The 14,767-nt window shown below is 37.6% G+C and overlaps 1 protein-coding gene across 25 annotated transcripts in view; it reads left to right on the top strand.

Moving 5' to 3' along the window:
* DLG2 (discs large MAGUK scaffold protein 2) overlaps positions 1-14,767 on the top strand; it is a 2,060,086-nt gene that overhangs the window by 1,323,901 nt on the left and 721,418 nt on the right. For all 25 annotated transcript variants that reach the window (XM_086678450.1, XM_086678461.1, XM_086678456.1 and 22 more), the window contains one exon: positions 13,416-13,469. In XM_086678450.1, the coding sequence (XP_086534576.1) occupies positions 13,416-13,469 (54 nt within the window). The remainder of the gene's footprint in view (positions 1-13,415; positions 13,470-14,767) is intronic.

The following is a 14,767-nucleotide window of genomic DNA, read 5'->3' as shown; positions in this document are numbered from 1 at the left end:
GACTAAGCAGTAAGACCTAACCTAGTAGGACTAGAAGCTCAATCTAGTGCAGTTTTGTTGAAATTCAGACTCTTAGCTACTTTGAAAAACCTAGGTTTGGAGTCCTGGCTTAACTTTTGACCTCAGATTCATCCTCTGTAAAATTAGATATTCTACAGACCTTTTAAAGCTTTTTTGTGGTTCAAATGAGATAATGTGAGTTAAACCCTTAGCACGATGTCTAATCAAAGCAGGGTTGCCATTATTAATGTTGCTGAGTTTTAATATTTTCTTAATAAATCCTTTTACAAATTGCATAGGGTTTTTATATGTGATCCCATTTTCTTCTCAAAGAAACACATTAGGTAGATAAATAATAAGTTACAATCTCCATTTATATATGATTAGAACATTTGAGAGAGGTTAAATGAATTGGCTAAAATCATACTATAGGTGAGAGGAAAGTTATTAAATCTCAGTCAGATGACCCAAACCCTAAACTGCTTTTATTACTCTTCTTTTGATATTCAAAGTTAGGTTAATATTAAAATCAGGAATTATCCAATCCTTATTTATAGCTGGATATAACCTTAGACATAATTTAAAGAGTTAAGTGATCTGACCAAGTTCTACAGTGACACAACAGCCCTAGGCACCTCATCTGCTGACTCCAAGTACAAGACTAGCAGATGCTCATCCTATAACTTAAAAACATACCATGCAAATGTTTTTGTTGAGTTAGAGTGGGCAAGGGGGGGGGGTCATAAATTGCAAGGTTGCAAACATTATATTCATAAGGAAGTTACCATTACTTTTTCAGTTGGTTAAGGAAACCTTTTATAAAACAAATGAAGTTCTAGAGTGTCTTAGTTTACAATTTCATGGATAAAGTGGTCTGGGAATAAAGAGGAGAGTCAGCCTGGGAACCACCATTTTATTCTCCACTTGGTGACAGAGTCCTCATACACCATAAAACAACCTGCTCTATGCCTTATTTCTCTTACTTTTATTTTTCTCTCTGTTTCCCTCTCTCTCCTCTAGCCCACATTACCAGATAACATTCCTCCATGTTCACTCTGAAACAACTGTAGCATTATCCAGATCCCAGAAGGAGGTAAACTGGCAAGCAAAACCCTTGCTTTACAGAATAACTGGGGGTAAGGGAGCCATAGAAAAACTGAGAAACCAAGAGTGACATAGCCATTGCCACTCTGGGAAGCTAGGACAGCTGTGGGGCTAGGAACTGGTTGGCATTTTAGACCTAGAGATTTGTAGGCTTTTGCCGTGGAACAAAGAGTTCATTGCCTGGTCGATGACAATATACAAACGCATCTGCAGAATATATTCTTTGGCATCAGAAAATGCTAGCATTAGTTAGCCAGCTTCTATTTTTCTAGTCCCCATTCACTTCTTTTTTAAAAATCTATTCTTTCTCTGTGTTTTTCCCCCATGAAAATTATTCCAAATATAATACTAATTTTGAAGACAAAATAAGTAAAGGGGAAATTGATAGACTTATAGATGTTATCAGAATTGAAAATAAGAGAAATTGAAGTAAAATGTGTCTACTGTGTTCTTTCTGCAACACAACCCAAGTGCCCTGTTTCAGAGGCAAGTATTGAAATATCTTCCAATCTAACATGGACATGAGCACATTATAGACTACTAATGGTAAAACAGTAAACCAAACTCATATCTCCTCTCTCTGTCTCTCTAACATTTCCTCTAAAACAAACAAAAATCTAAATTGGTGTTTAGAAAATAGAGAAAGGCAAGGATAGAAGAAAGAGCTTGGTGATACTTCTTTGCTTCACATTCTTATATTTAAAAAATAGAGAGTTATGAAGTAAAATATTAAAACTACATGAACTTTTCTAAGATGAAACATGAGACTTCAAGTGAATGTTTAGTTTGGATGAATATTTTTTTTAAGCTTATTTATTTTGAGAGAGAGAGAGAGAGAGTGCAGAGAGAAAAATCTCCATGCTGTCAACACAGAGCCTGACACAGGTCACGAACCCACAAACTGTGAGATCATGACCTGAACCGAAATCAAGAGCTGTATGCTTAACTGTCTGAGCCACCCAGGAACTCCTTGGGTGAATCTTTTGAACTAGATCTTCATATTCATCTGAAAAATTTAGCAAATTCTTGGAATGCCTTTTTGTTTTTTTCATGATCTTTGAGTGTTTAGCTTTTCATCAAATCCTATGCTTCCTTCTGCCTTTCCAACTTCTGAAATGTACAGTTGGATATAAGTTAGAGCATGAAACACTTCTAGTACCACCTTCCTTACTCAACACAGAGTGGCATTACAACAAACACATGGATTTGGAGTCAAGAAGAGTGACCTTTTGGAAAAAATGGACCACTCTCTTACACCATACACAAAAATCAATTTAAAATGAATTAAAGACATAAATGTGAGACCTTAAATCGTAAAAATCCTAGAAGAGAGCACAGGCAGTAACATCTTTGACATCAGCCATAGCAACTTCTTTGTAGTATATCTCTGGAGGCAAGGGAGACAAAGGCAAAAATGAACTAATGGGACTACAGCAAAATAAAAAGCTTCTGCATAGGAAAGGAAACAATCAACAAAACTAAAAGGCAACCTACAGGGTAAGAGAAGATATTTGCAAATCCGATAAAGGATTACTATCCAAAATATATGAGGAACTGATACAACTCCAATACCCCTCAAAACAAATAATCCAATTAAAAATGGTCAGAAGGCATGAACAGTCATTTCTCCAAAGAAAATATCCAGATAGCTAACAGACACATGAAAAGATGTTTATCATCACTTATCATCAGAGAAATACAAATTAAAACTACAATGAAGTATCACCTCACACTTGTCAGAATGGCTAGAATCAAAAACACAAGAAACAAGAGGTGTTGATGGGAATGTGGAGAAAAAGGAATACTCATACACTGTTGGTGAGAATGTGAACTGGTGCAGCCACTGTGGAAGATAGTATGGAGGTTCCTCAAAAAGTTAAAAATAGAACTACCTTATGATCCAACAATTGTCCTACTGGACCTTAACACAAAGAATACTGGAACACTAATTCAAAGGGATACATGCACCCCTATGTTAATAGTGGCATTATTTACAATAGTCAATATATGGAGGCAGCCTAAGTATCCATCAATTGATGAATAGATAAAGAAGATATGGCATATATATACCAGCTATATTATTAAGCCATAAAAAAAGAATGGAATCTTTCCATTTGCAATAGCATGGATGGAACTAAAAGTATAATGCTAAGCAAAATAAGTCAAAGACAAATATCATATGATTTCACTTGTATGTGGAATTTAAGGAACAAAACAAGCAAACAAAGGGGAAAAAAGAGAGATAGGGACAAAGCAAGAAATGGGCTCTTTTTTAAAGTTTATTATTTTTATTTTGAGAAAGAGAGAGAGCGTGTATGTGTGCAAGTTGGGGAGGGGCAGAGACAGAGGGAGAGAGAGAATCTCAAGTGGACTCTGAGTTATCAACACAGAGCCTGACAAGGGGCTTGATCTTGAAAATTGTGAGATCAGGACCTGAAGCCAAAATCAAGAGTCAGATGCTTAACTGACTAAGCCCCCAGGTACCCCAACAGATGCTACTAATTATAGTGAACAAATTGATGGTCACCAGAGGGGAGGGGAGTGGAAGTAAGGTGAAATAGGTGATGGGGATTCACAAGTGCGCTTGTCATGATGAGCACAGAGAATTGTATGTGTGGAATTGTTGAATTACTATATAACACTGTATGACTGTATGTTAACTAACTGGAATTAAAATTAAAACTTAAAATTAAAAGAAAAAGAAGAATGAGTCTTGGCTCCACTAGCTATTAGTCTAGTGACCTTGAATGCATTGCATTACAGGCTCATGCCTTGCTTTCTTTATCTGTATAATGAGCATAATTATAGTATGTAACTCATAGGTGTGTTATGAGCATTAGAAAAGAATGAATATAAATGACCAGCATATGTTAGGTATAGAAGAGTCTTTCTGTTTATTACTTTCCTTAATTTACATATTGTGCTTCCGAAAAACATAGTCTATAGCATGACAAGTTCCAGATGCTCATATTCACACCATCAGTGTGGTACAAGAGTAGTCACCAGTGGGCTTTGTGCAGTTACCCCTTTCCACCCATTTTACATAATCTCTTACCTCAGGGTTTCTCATGAGTCCTGTCTCTTGTTACTGCAACTCTAGTTTCAAAGGTCTAAGTGCCCATTAACAAACATCTTTGAGTATATTGTATGTAAAACATTGATTGGAATGTAGGTGGAAGAGGCTGGTAAAGAAATGAAATAAGAGTCCTTTCCTCAAAACAATTGCAGTTTCAGCAAGGAGATGAAAATATCGCATCTTAATATTCATTAAGAACATCAGGGTTTAGGGGCGCCTGGGTGGCTCAGTTTGGTGAGCGTTCAGCTCTGACTCAAGTCATGCTCTCATGGTTTATGAGTTTGAGCCCCAAATCCAACTTGCTGCTGTCAGCGCAGAGCCTGCTTTGGATTTTCTGTCCTCCTCTATCACTGGCCGTACCCCTCTCACATTCTCTCTCTCTCTCTTAAAAATAATAAAACATTAAAAAAAAAAAAAGAATGTCAGGGTTTAGTGCTTTCACATAGTTCCTTTAACATTTATAATTCAGTGTAAACTGAAGTAAAAACTAATGAATGCTTTAAAATGGGGGGGGGGGGCGTGCAGAATGGAGATAGATTGAAACCTGCAGTCAAGATTGAGGAAACTTTCATAGAGAGTCTAGGGGGCTTTAGACTGTCCTTGAAGGATAGATATAATTTGGTTAGATAAATATAAGAGGGAACCATGATTGATTCATGACATAAGAGAAGGAAGAAATGTAAACAGTATCTTATGGTAGACCTAAGCAAGGTGTGTGCTTGAAGTAGTGAGAATCTTGGCTTGATGGAAAGAAAGGAGAGGGAAGGGAGTAAATAGTATCCATTTATTGATCACCTACTGTATGCAAGACCTTGATCCATGTGCTACAGAAGAAATTAGCCCCACCTTAGCCTGATGAACCAGATTAACAGCTTGCTTAGAATTCTGGTATCTATGTGTTGAAAATATAACTGTGCTGCTAAGACTATAGCTCTTTGGTAGCTTAGCAAAAAGGAGCAGATGGTATCCACATGGATCTTTCCAGGAATAGCACCACATGGAGTGAATCAGTGAATTAAGTATGTATGGTTATATGGCATAGGGCACATTGACTAAACCACATTTGAGATCTGAGCTAATGACTCCATTTTTCATGCAATCTCCAGAGAGCATTTATATAAATAAAGCAGTTAGTTTTGTAAATGCTCACTGTGAGCCCGTGGGATTTGTGGCATCATGAACTAATGTACAAAAGCAAGAGATTTGGAGTCAAAGGACCTGGGTTTGAATTCCAGCTTTGCTCCCCTCTAGCTGTCTGATGTTGGGAATTTCACTGAATCACCCTACACCTCAGTTTACTTAACTATAAACAAAGGAAAATTCCACCAGTCCCTCTGGGTTCTGTGAGGAGTACACAAGAAAACACAGATAAAAACTTATCATGTTCGCCTGCCACACAATGGTTATTTGCTCAGTCAGTGTTAGTTTCCTTCCTTCTTTCTGTGGAAATTAAATGATCTAATGTATATAAATATACTCTATAAATGATAAAGCATGGTATTAGCGGCCAGTATAATATAATTATCCATTTGAGTTTCAGTGATGATCTGAAGTTTTGGTGACTCATTTATTTTTGCTTTTTATACTAAGTGCAAAGAGATATGAGAGATATGTGGCTGGGTTGCTGCATGGGAATTTAGAGTCCTCATAATTAGTAGTTCAAGCAATTTTTTTTTAATTTTTTTTTCAACGTTTATTTATTTTTGGGACAGAGGGAGACAGAGCATGAACGGGGGAGGGGCAGAGAGAGAGGGAGACATAGAATCAGAAACAGGCTCCAGGCTCTGAGCCATCAGCCCAGAGCCCGACGCGGGGCTCGAACTCACGGACCGCGAGATCGTGACCTGGCTGAAGTCGGACGCTTAACCGACTGCGCCACCCAGGCGCCCCATGCAATTTTTATCTCTTATCCCAAGTGGATTTAATTCTAGAGAAAACATAAATAAAAGTCTCTTTGGTTCTGAGATCTCCACTCTGTGTCATTCTGCAGGATACCCCAGCTTTTCTGTACTAGAGTTGGAGGCACATAACTCAGCTTAACTGAGGTCGTTAGGATATCATCTGTTTTCTGCAGAGTATTACACTACCTTGTATTTTAAAGGAGGATGGAGCAGGCATGTTAACACTTCAATCCAAAGGGATGAAAGACTAATGGTGAATTTTCAAGGATCAGTGAGGGAAGTTGTGTTAACTAGAACAGACTTATGGAGACTTATCAAATTTTAATAGGGAACAGAAGCACATGTTTTGCAGTTGTTAAGAATTACCCACATAGGAGCTGGACTTTCAGATTTGATTCTTGGCCTTGCTATCACCAGCTGAATGACCTTGGGCAAGTTAGTTAACATCTCTGTGCCTCAGTTTTCGGTAAAGTAAGGATAATATTATTTTTATTATTGAGAGAGTTCAGGAAAGCAGAGTTAAACTGAATTCAGGCCAAACATGAGTCCGCCATTTTTTTTCCAATATTCTGAGCTACGCCGATGGTAAGCTAGGTAGGTAGCCATCTCTGCATTTTGTAAAGTGTTAGGCAGAGGGGCCAAGGTTTTTTTACTTCCTCCAAGGTTGCTCCTGGAGATACCCTGCCATAGTCATTAACCTGCAAGTTAAGCCTTGCCTAGCTACGCCTCAGGCCCTCATACTGTTCAGTTACCCACCCTCGTGATATTGCCTCAGTGTCCTCGCTTGTGTGTGTGTGTGTGTGTGTGTGTGTGTGTGTGTGTGTGTGTACACTTATATATGTATGTATGTCACTGGAGGGTAAGGGCAAGCCAGAGTACAGGCCTGATACTATTGGTACTACTATTGGTGATGACTCAGAGCTATACTGGATTAAACTGCATGCCCCTGGCTTGTCTTGTGGAAAGGAAATAGGAAAAGGAGAAGAAAATTCAGGAAAGCAAAAAATAACCACACTAATAAATAATATAAACTTACATCTATAGAGTTCCTCTCTTTTCACTTAACATGCATTATTTCTTCAGCTAACTTCTTGGGAAATAGGTTAACTGGAAAATAGAGTTGTCCCATTTTTTTAAGTGGGGGTTTAAAAGAGATTAAGGGACTTAGAAACCCTCTGAGAATTGGGGAATTGAATCTGAGTCAGTACAGTGAGAAATTTCTCTTCAGACAGTGAAGGAGTGACTAGCAACATACAGGGCAGGAAATAACTGAATTTTCAATATGTAGCCTGGAAAAATTCAGTAGAGGGAATCAAAAAATGTTAGTGGTTATCAGCATGAGTTCTGGGGCTATAAAGACATGGGTCTGAAACCTGGTTGTAGTCCTTTTAGGTTTGAGGCCTTAGACAGGTGACTTAGCCACTTTGAGCCTGCCTTCCTTCCTTCCTTCCTTCCTTCCTTCCTTCCTTCCTTCCTTCCTCCCCCCCCCCTTTTTTTCCTTCCTTCCCTCCTTCTTTCCTTTAAATGGGAACAATGAGGGGATCCTGGGTGGCTCAGCTGGTTGAGCAGTGTCTGACTTTGGCTCAGGTCATGATCTGACTTTGGCTCGGGTCATGATCAGGTCTGAGCCCTGCATCAAGCTCTATGCTGACTGTTATCTCCCTCTCTCTCTACCCCCACCTCTCTTTCTCTCTCTCAAAAATAAATGAACATTTAATGGGGTGCCTGGGGGTGCTGAGTCAATTAGGTGTCTAACTTTGGCTCAGGTCATGATCTCACAGCTCATGAATTTGAACCCTGCATTGGGCTCTCTGATGACAGCTCAGAGCCTGGAGCCTGCTTGGGATTCTGTGTCTCACTCTCTCTGTTCTTCTCCCACTCACACTGTCTTTCTTTCTTTCTTTCTTTCTTTCTTTCTTTCTTTCTTTCTTTCTTTCTCTCTCTCTCTCTCTCTCTCTCTCTCTCTCTCTCTTAAAAATGAATAAACATTAAAAAAGATGCTTCAAAAATAAATGAACATTTAAAAAATAATTAAAAAATAAATGGGAACAGTGATGTTTTCCTTAAAACATTTTGAGAAGTAAATACATTAATGCATCTTAAGTATTTACCACAGCCCTTGGAACATAATAGGCATTTAATAAATGCTTAACCGTTTATTCTTGTTATTGCTGTTGTTACCCTGTCTTTAGTTTCCATACTAAATAATTGTGAGATCTGGGACATGCCACTAGGCCATGTGTCCATTTCCATATTTATAGAGTGAAAGGATAGAATTAAATGATCCTTAAGGTCCCAGCTATAAAGTTTTGTAATTCTAAAGTGGGTGTGTTTCTTTTATTTTGTTTCTCTCTCACACAGCCATCAATATGTCTTTAATCAGTCATTTACCAGAAATTTTCTTGGAGCTTACTTAAAACATCCAGACTTAGTCAGCCTGGCTATGCCTGACTATATCTTCCCAAACTAACGTTAACGTTCAAATCACCTTTGGTTTTCACTAGATTGGCTGGGAGAGCAGCCCCCAAAAGCATTTAATCTTTGCAGTGATAAACAAGGCAAGCAGCTTGCTAGAATTCTGCCATTAGACTGACACTTATTACCTTCTTCTAAGCCATGCCTCCTGCAGGCCTGTTCACATGATGTATCTGGAACCCTGTAACTGGGCCAGAGTGAGGAGGGGAAGGCTCTGCCACCAGCCAGGATCAAGGTGTATATATCTAACTTTGCTTTGAGCTGGCTTCTGACCTGTTAGTGAACAACAGTAGTTAGAATCCAAAGAGTTCTTGTAAATTCCAATTCCGTTCTGAGAGACAGTAGAGTATAATTGTCAAGAGTATGGATTCTGAGCTAGACTGTCTAGGTTTGAAGATGGTATATTTACCATATGTCTGACTTTGGGAAAATTACTGAAACTCTACTTCCTCACTTGTGAATAGAGAATAATGGTATTTGACTCATTGGGTTATGTGAAGATTAAATAAGTTAATTATATAAATAAGTGCTATATAAATGCTTGACTTTCTTCTTACCCACCCCAGTGTTAATACACCGAAGATCTGGCTGTGGCTTGGTCATGGTCCCATAAGATTTCAGGTAGTGATGATGCTCAGGGGCAATTGCAGATCTTTAGTAAATCTATGTCACTATTTTCTTTGTGGCAAAGAGCAGTGGTTTATCTTTTACTGGGATGAACAAAGTTATTGATGTAATGTAAAGGTATTTGGGTATCCTATGGAGCTCAAAGAGGAAAGTGGTGAGAATTCATGAATAACTTGATCTAACAACTTCAATTTTTCAGTATTCTCTCTGTTTGCTTTTCGCTTTTCTACAATTAACTTTATACTTCCCTCTTGCTGTAAACTAGCTTTCTGCACATATAAAGAATGTAATATAAAATGCAAACCATGTATATCTCATAGTTTGGGTCACCTAAGAGAGATTGGTTTTTTAAGCCTTTATAGTTTCAAAAATCCTTGGCTATATTTATATAAAGACAAGACTTGAAACTTCTCATTAAAAGATTTTTTTTCAGGGGCACCTGGTGGCTCAGTCAGCTGAGCATCGGACTTTTGATTTCTGTTCAGGTCGTGATCCCAGGGTTGTGGGATCGAGCCCCACACCCAGCTCTGTGCTGAGCATGGAACCTGCTTAAGATTCTCTCTCTCTGTCTCTGTCTCTGTCTCTGTCTCTCTCTCTCTCTCTCTCTCTCTCTCTCTCATTCTCTCTCCCTGCTTATTTATCTCTCTTGCTAAAAGTAAAAATAAATAAATAATAAAAATAAATTAAAAAATGATTTTTTCATATTTGTTAAAAATTTCTTTCCATTTAATGGAAATCAGCATATTGAAGTTGGACACTGGAATCTGCTAAGTCACCAGTTTGATTTAGGAGTTCAATTAAAGAGAATACCCAATACCCAATTAAAGAGACTATGTGTACAGCAGGGCAGTAAGAATTGTGGAGATAAAGCTTAGTGGGAACCATCAAAGCAACTAGGGAACTGGTTTTAAGAATCTAAAACCAGACCTGATCAAACTAGGCATGGACTCACATGATTTCAAAAGCGAGAAAAGAAACAGAAGCCAGGATGAGCCATGGGGAGATCTGAAATTCACAACTGGTTACAGAAGCACACTCATGGGCCATACTTAGAATTCAACTATACTCTGTCACCACTTGGGAGTTTTATTCTCTGCTGATTTGTAGCATTGAGTACCTTCAAGAAGCTTCTGTGAAAACAGTCTGGGGAGGGTCATGAGGGTCCTGAAACAAAGCAATGGGAGGGAGATCTGATCTTCAGAGAGCCAGATATAGCAGCAGTGGGATACAGAACAGCCAACCATGACATCTTGGCATTCATGCCTGGGATTTGTCAGTGTCAGATGTATGTGCTGTATGTGTATATTCAAACAATCTATACATTTTGTTCGTTCATGCATTTTTAATGACATTAAAAGATGCAGGCATTAAAGGGGGCTTCTGAATCTTTTTTACTCAATAAGGAGCTTTCCACATAACATAGATTATACTTCACAACCTTTACAGCTTACAGTTATGAAATAATCAATATTTCATAAAAGCTGGATAGTTAAGCAATAGGGACTGATTAAGGAAAGATAGTGACAGTGGATAATCTGGAAAAGTAGTCACAGTTTTGTTGGTAACATGGGAGATTTTGGAGTTATCCTAGAAATGCTCTCCTGAGCTTACGAGCTTACAAAGAGCTATTACTTTCCTTTATACCCTCACCTATACTTTATATCAACATTTAGCCAGTAATTCCTAAGTTGTTGCTGAGCTCCTTTGGTGTAACCAAGTGCTGTGAAGAATTCTAGGAAAATATTCAATCCTTGTCATTTTTTAAACAGAGTCTGATTAGAAAACCTGAATTTATGTATATGAAAAGGAAAATAGCAGCATAAACATATGAAAGGGATAAATGACATCATAAAGGAAATGGGCTTGCATACAAAATTTATTCCTAGATCATGTTAATATAATCTGTAAGAGGAAAAACAAAAGTAAGATGGGTTGAATCAAATCAATACATATTTATTGATCAAATTGTACTAAATATAAGTCTTGGGTGTAATACTTGGAAAGCTTTCAGTCTGGTCAAGGGGGCAAGGCACAAATGTTTTAGAAGAGTCCTGGGAACCAATTAGAAAGCATAGAAGAGAGGAAGTAAAAACTAAAAAAACAGAAGAGGAAGACAACAACAGTAACCATTCAGGCATCACCAGATTGCTTTCAATATCTGATATGTAAGACTTAAGGCAGCTCTTGCCTACAGGGTGGTCTTTGGTTTGCCAGAATCTTGTATGCTGCTTTACCTCGAGATCTGCAATCACTGCAGGACTCTTGCAACTGAGCCACCTAGATACTCAGATCATGGAGCAACTTAGTGTGGAAAAAAAAAAATGGATTTTGAGGTCAGAAAGGCCAGTGTTAAATCTCAGCTCTTATCTTCCCTGAGCCTCCATTTTCTCATCTATAATATGTGGATAGTGATAATAATGCTTTATCACTATGGTTTTGTGGAGATTAAATGAGGATATATGTGCATTTTCTTATACCTGGGCAAGTAATATATATTTAATAAATAGTAAGTCACATGGTCTAATCTTTAGTTTTCTTTAGTGTGATTGTAGCCACTATCATGGCTTTGAAATCTCTGGGGTGTAAACAATTCACAAACCAGTCAATAATATATTCTTACAGTGGTCTGTCTTTAGGGCTGCTAATAATAATATTTAATATTGATTCTGAAATGTAAGTTTACAAAGCACATTCAAATATATCATCTCACTTATTCTTCAAATGACTCTTTCAGAAGATGATTATTTCTATTCCCATTCTACAGAGAAAGAAAATGAGACAAAGGGAGTTAGTGTAATTGCCTCCAGATCTCATCATCAGAAAGTTGCTCAGCCCCAAAACGTATAATCAGAAAGTTGCTAAACCAAACTTGAGCCCAGGTTCTCTAACTCCAAACCTCTTGTCCTTCTCCCTACACCACCACATGCCTCTTAATAAGAACTGCCTTTTTGTATGCAGGTGTTTAGGGTCTGTTTGTTTGTTTGTTTGTTTTGTTGGGATCCTGTGAAAACTGTCTTTCTCCAAAGCCCCTATTCACCCTAAAGGTACTTGCTATTAGGAGTTAATGAATAAACTGTGAACATCTAGTTGGCTCACTATGGACACATATAGACCAGGCTCATGTTTTCAATGCCTGGTGTGTTATGTTAAAACATGGAATTTTGTTTTGTAAAATCTGCTGAATTGCCATTTTTTTAATCATTTGATTAACAGATTGACATTTAAAAGCTGTTAACTCTGTTAACTCCAGAGGGCACAGCTAATGAAATGTCCCAAAAGTTGAGCACTTGCCAAAACTACCATGTCTTATAGGACAGCTCTGGATTTACCATGATGAGAGTATTTTTTTCTATCTAAATGAAATCTGCAATTTGGGAAGGAGATTAAAGATCCTGCAGGGGATGAAGGAAAAGATGCTATGAAAATTCTAGAAACTAGAAAATAAAGATAGATCTACTCAATATTCATGAAGTCAGATTGGTTGATGCAAATAGAGATTGCAATCTCTCATTTTCTAATGACTTGGCTTGTAGCACTTCTGTATCAGTGTTACACAGATTCCTACCCAGCTTTAAAGGGAATGACTGCAGGTTGTACATGTTTTTTAAAAAAGGAAGTTTAGCATACTCATAATGATTTTATGCCACCTTTGACTAGTTTGTAATTTTCTAGCTAAGGATTTCTAAGGTACATGATCAGAAAAGCACAAATGTTGAAAGATATGGTACAGAATATATAATAGGTAAATATACATATAAGATGTCAATAAGTGAATCTTTCTATTTCAACATATTCTCAAAAGGCAGTTTAAAGAGGAGGGTTACAAATATTGCTTTAGGTTAAATTTTGCTTCCATGAGAGAGAAATTAAATTTATTTTGTATAGCCATTTTATAAAGAAATGCTATACATTTTTACTCACCCAATTTATTAGAAATTCTTACCTCATATACAGCTCAAATCCTCACCTCCTACTGTTGGGTAGAATTAAAGGGAAAATGAGTACAAATTTAACTGCTTACTTCATTTCATTATGTAGTCAATATAGCAAATACTTGAAGGAAGGTGGTTTCAGGGAATTCCAAGACATTTCATTTATCCCTTGAAACCCTGACATAGTGCCTTTACAGGTTCTCAAGAAATACTGTTGAACTCTGTTAAATAAGTTTAACAGATCCTATCTCAGAATAGATTACCTGTTATTTAATTTTTTTTCTTGTGTCTCTTTTTTAGGCCAGCCCTGCTCCTATAATTGTCAACACAGATACTTTGGACACGATTCCTTATGTAAGTAACATTTTTATTAAGACTTTCTTTAAAAATTATGTTAGAATTTAATGAGCTAAATTTAAAATTCAATACATATTCAATTCTACCCAGTCCAGATAATCTTATGAAATGTGTAGAAAGAGTTTTGTGAGTTCTGTTTTGATATTTGCTAAATCTCAGCTTAGTTATGCAAATAGTTTTCTCTTTCATTCATTGTTTTGGAAAACATAAGGGCCTATCATAGGGGAAAAAAGCCCATTGTATTAAAAAAATGTTAGTTTCCTGGGTGGTTCCCTGAAAAGATACTGAATTGCTTATAGAAGAGATGGATAAACTTCTTTGGGTTTCTTAGTAAAGGAATAATCAAATCAAATTTCTGTGGTAGCACATACAACATAAGTAAGCTATCAAATATTTGATGGATTTTGCTGGGTTTCTAACAAGAGTTGGAACACATTTTTTAAGGGTGTAGTCTTTCTATGTATAATGAAAGGCATGGTTTTATGAAAGCCTGGAGCATGAGATAGATACTAGAATCAGACAAATGGGTAAAGCCTGGGATTAAGTACAACCACTATAATGGCCAAAATTCTTGAACAACAAAGTTTGACTCAGCAGGGGAGATTGGAGGGTGGCAGCAGGCCACAGTGTGGGTGAGCAGTTGACATTTTGGAGGTGTGACAAGGCTTTATGTGTGACCCTAGCTAATGGATAGGCAGTAGTGATTGGGGAAGATGGGACAAACACAGGTGTGTGTACAGACAGAGGATTTGAAGCAAGGAGAAGGACTGCAGGGAGGTTGGATAAGAACAGATGCCTGGTCTTTGATTAAATGAATAAAACTCATGAAGCACTTGAAAAATTACCTGACGCAATGTAAATGCTTGGTAAGTATCGCTATTCTAACTCTTAGACCCAACCTTAAATGCCTACAAGGACAAAGTAACTCCCAGAAATAAATGAAGGAAAAGGCATGGGGACAGCAGGGAATCGAGAGTACATGGCGTTCCAAAGGGGGCAGCTGCCACTTGGCTCCAGTGGATTGGTACCAAAAAGAGATGGGGACCAAGTGTTACCAAATCATCTAACTTTTCTAGAGAAGTTGGATATTTGAATTCTTATGTAAAGGTTTGGAATTTTTAAATATAGACAACTGATTTTCCAAAGTTCATGCACTGTGTGCCAGTAGTCCAGAGGCTACCCTTTGGGTGGCTTCTGCCTCAAAGGAACTGGAGATCCTGAGCTGATCCTCCAAGCCAGGACTCCGCCACAGGGGAGCATAATGCTAGAATTGGAATACAAGGTTGGGACTTGAT

The sequence above is a fragment of the Puma concolor genome, chromosome D1, assembly GCF_028749965.1.
Source record: "Puma concolor isolate L17-30 chromosome D1, mPumCon1.1.hap2, whole genome shotgun sequence".
In the NCBI taxonomy this organism is placed as follows: Eukaryota; Metazoa; Chordata; class Mammalia; order Carnivora; family Felidae; genus Puma; species Puma concolor.
Note: the sequence above shows the minus strand (reverse complement) of the source record. Positions and strands in the feature narration are given on the sequence as shown.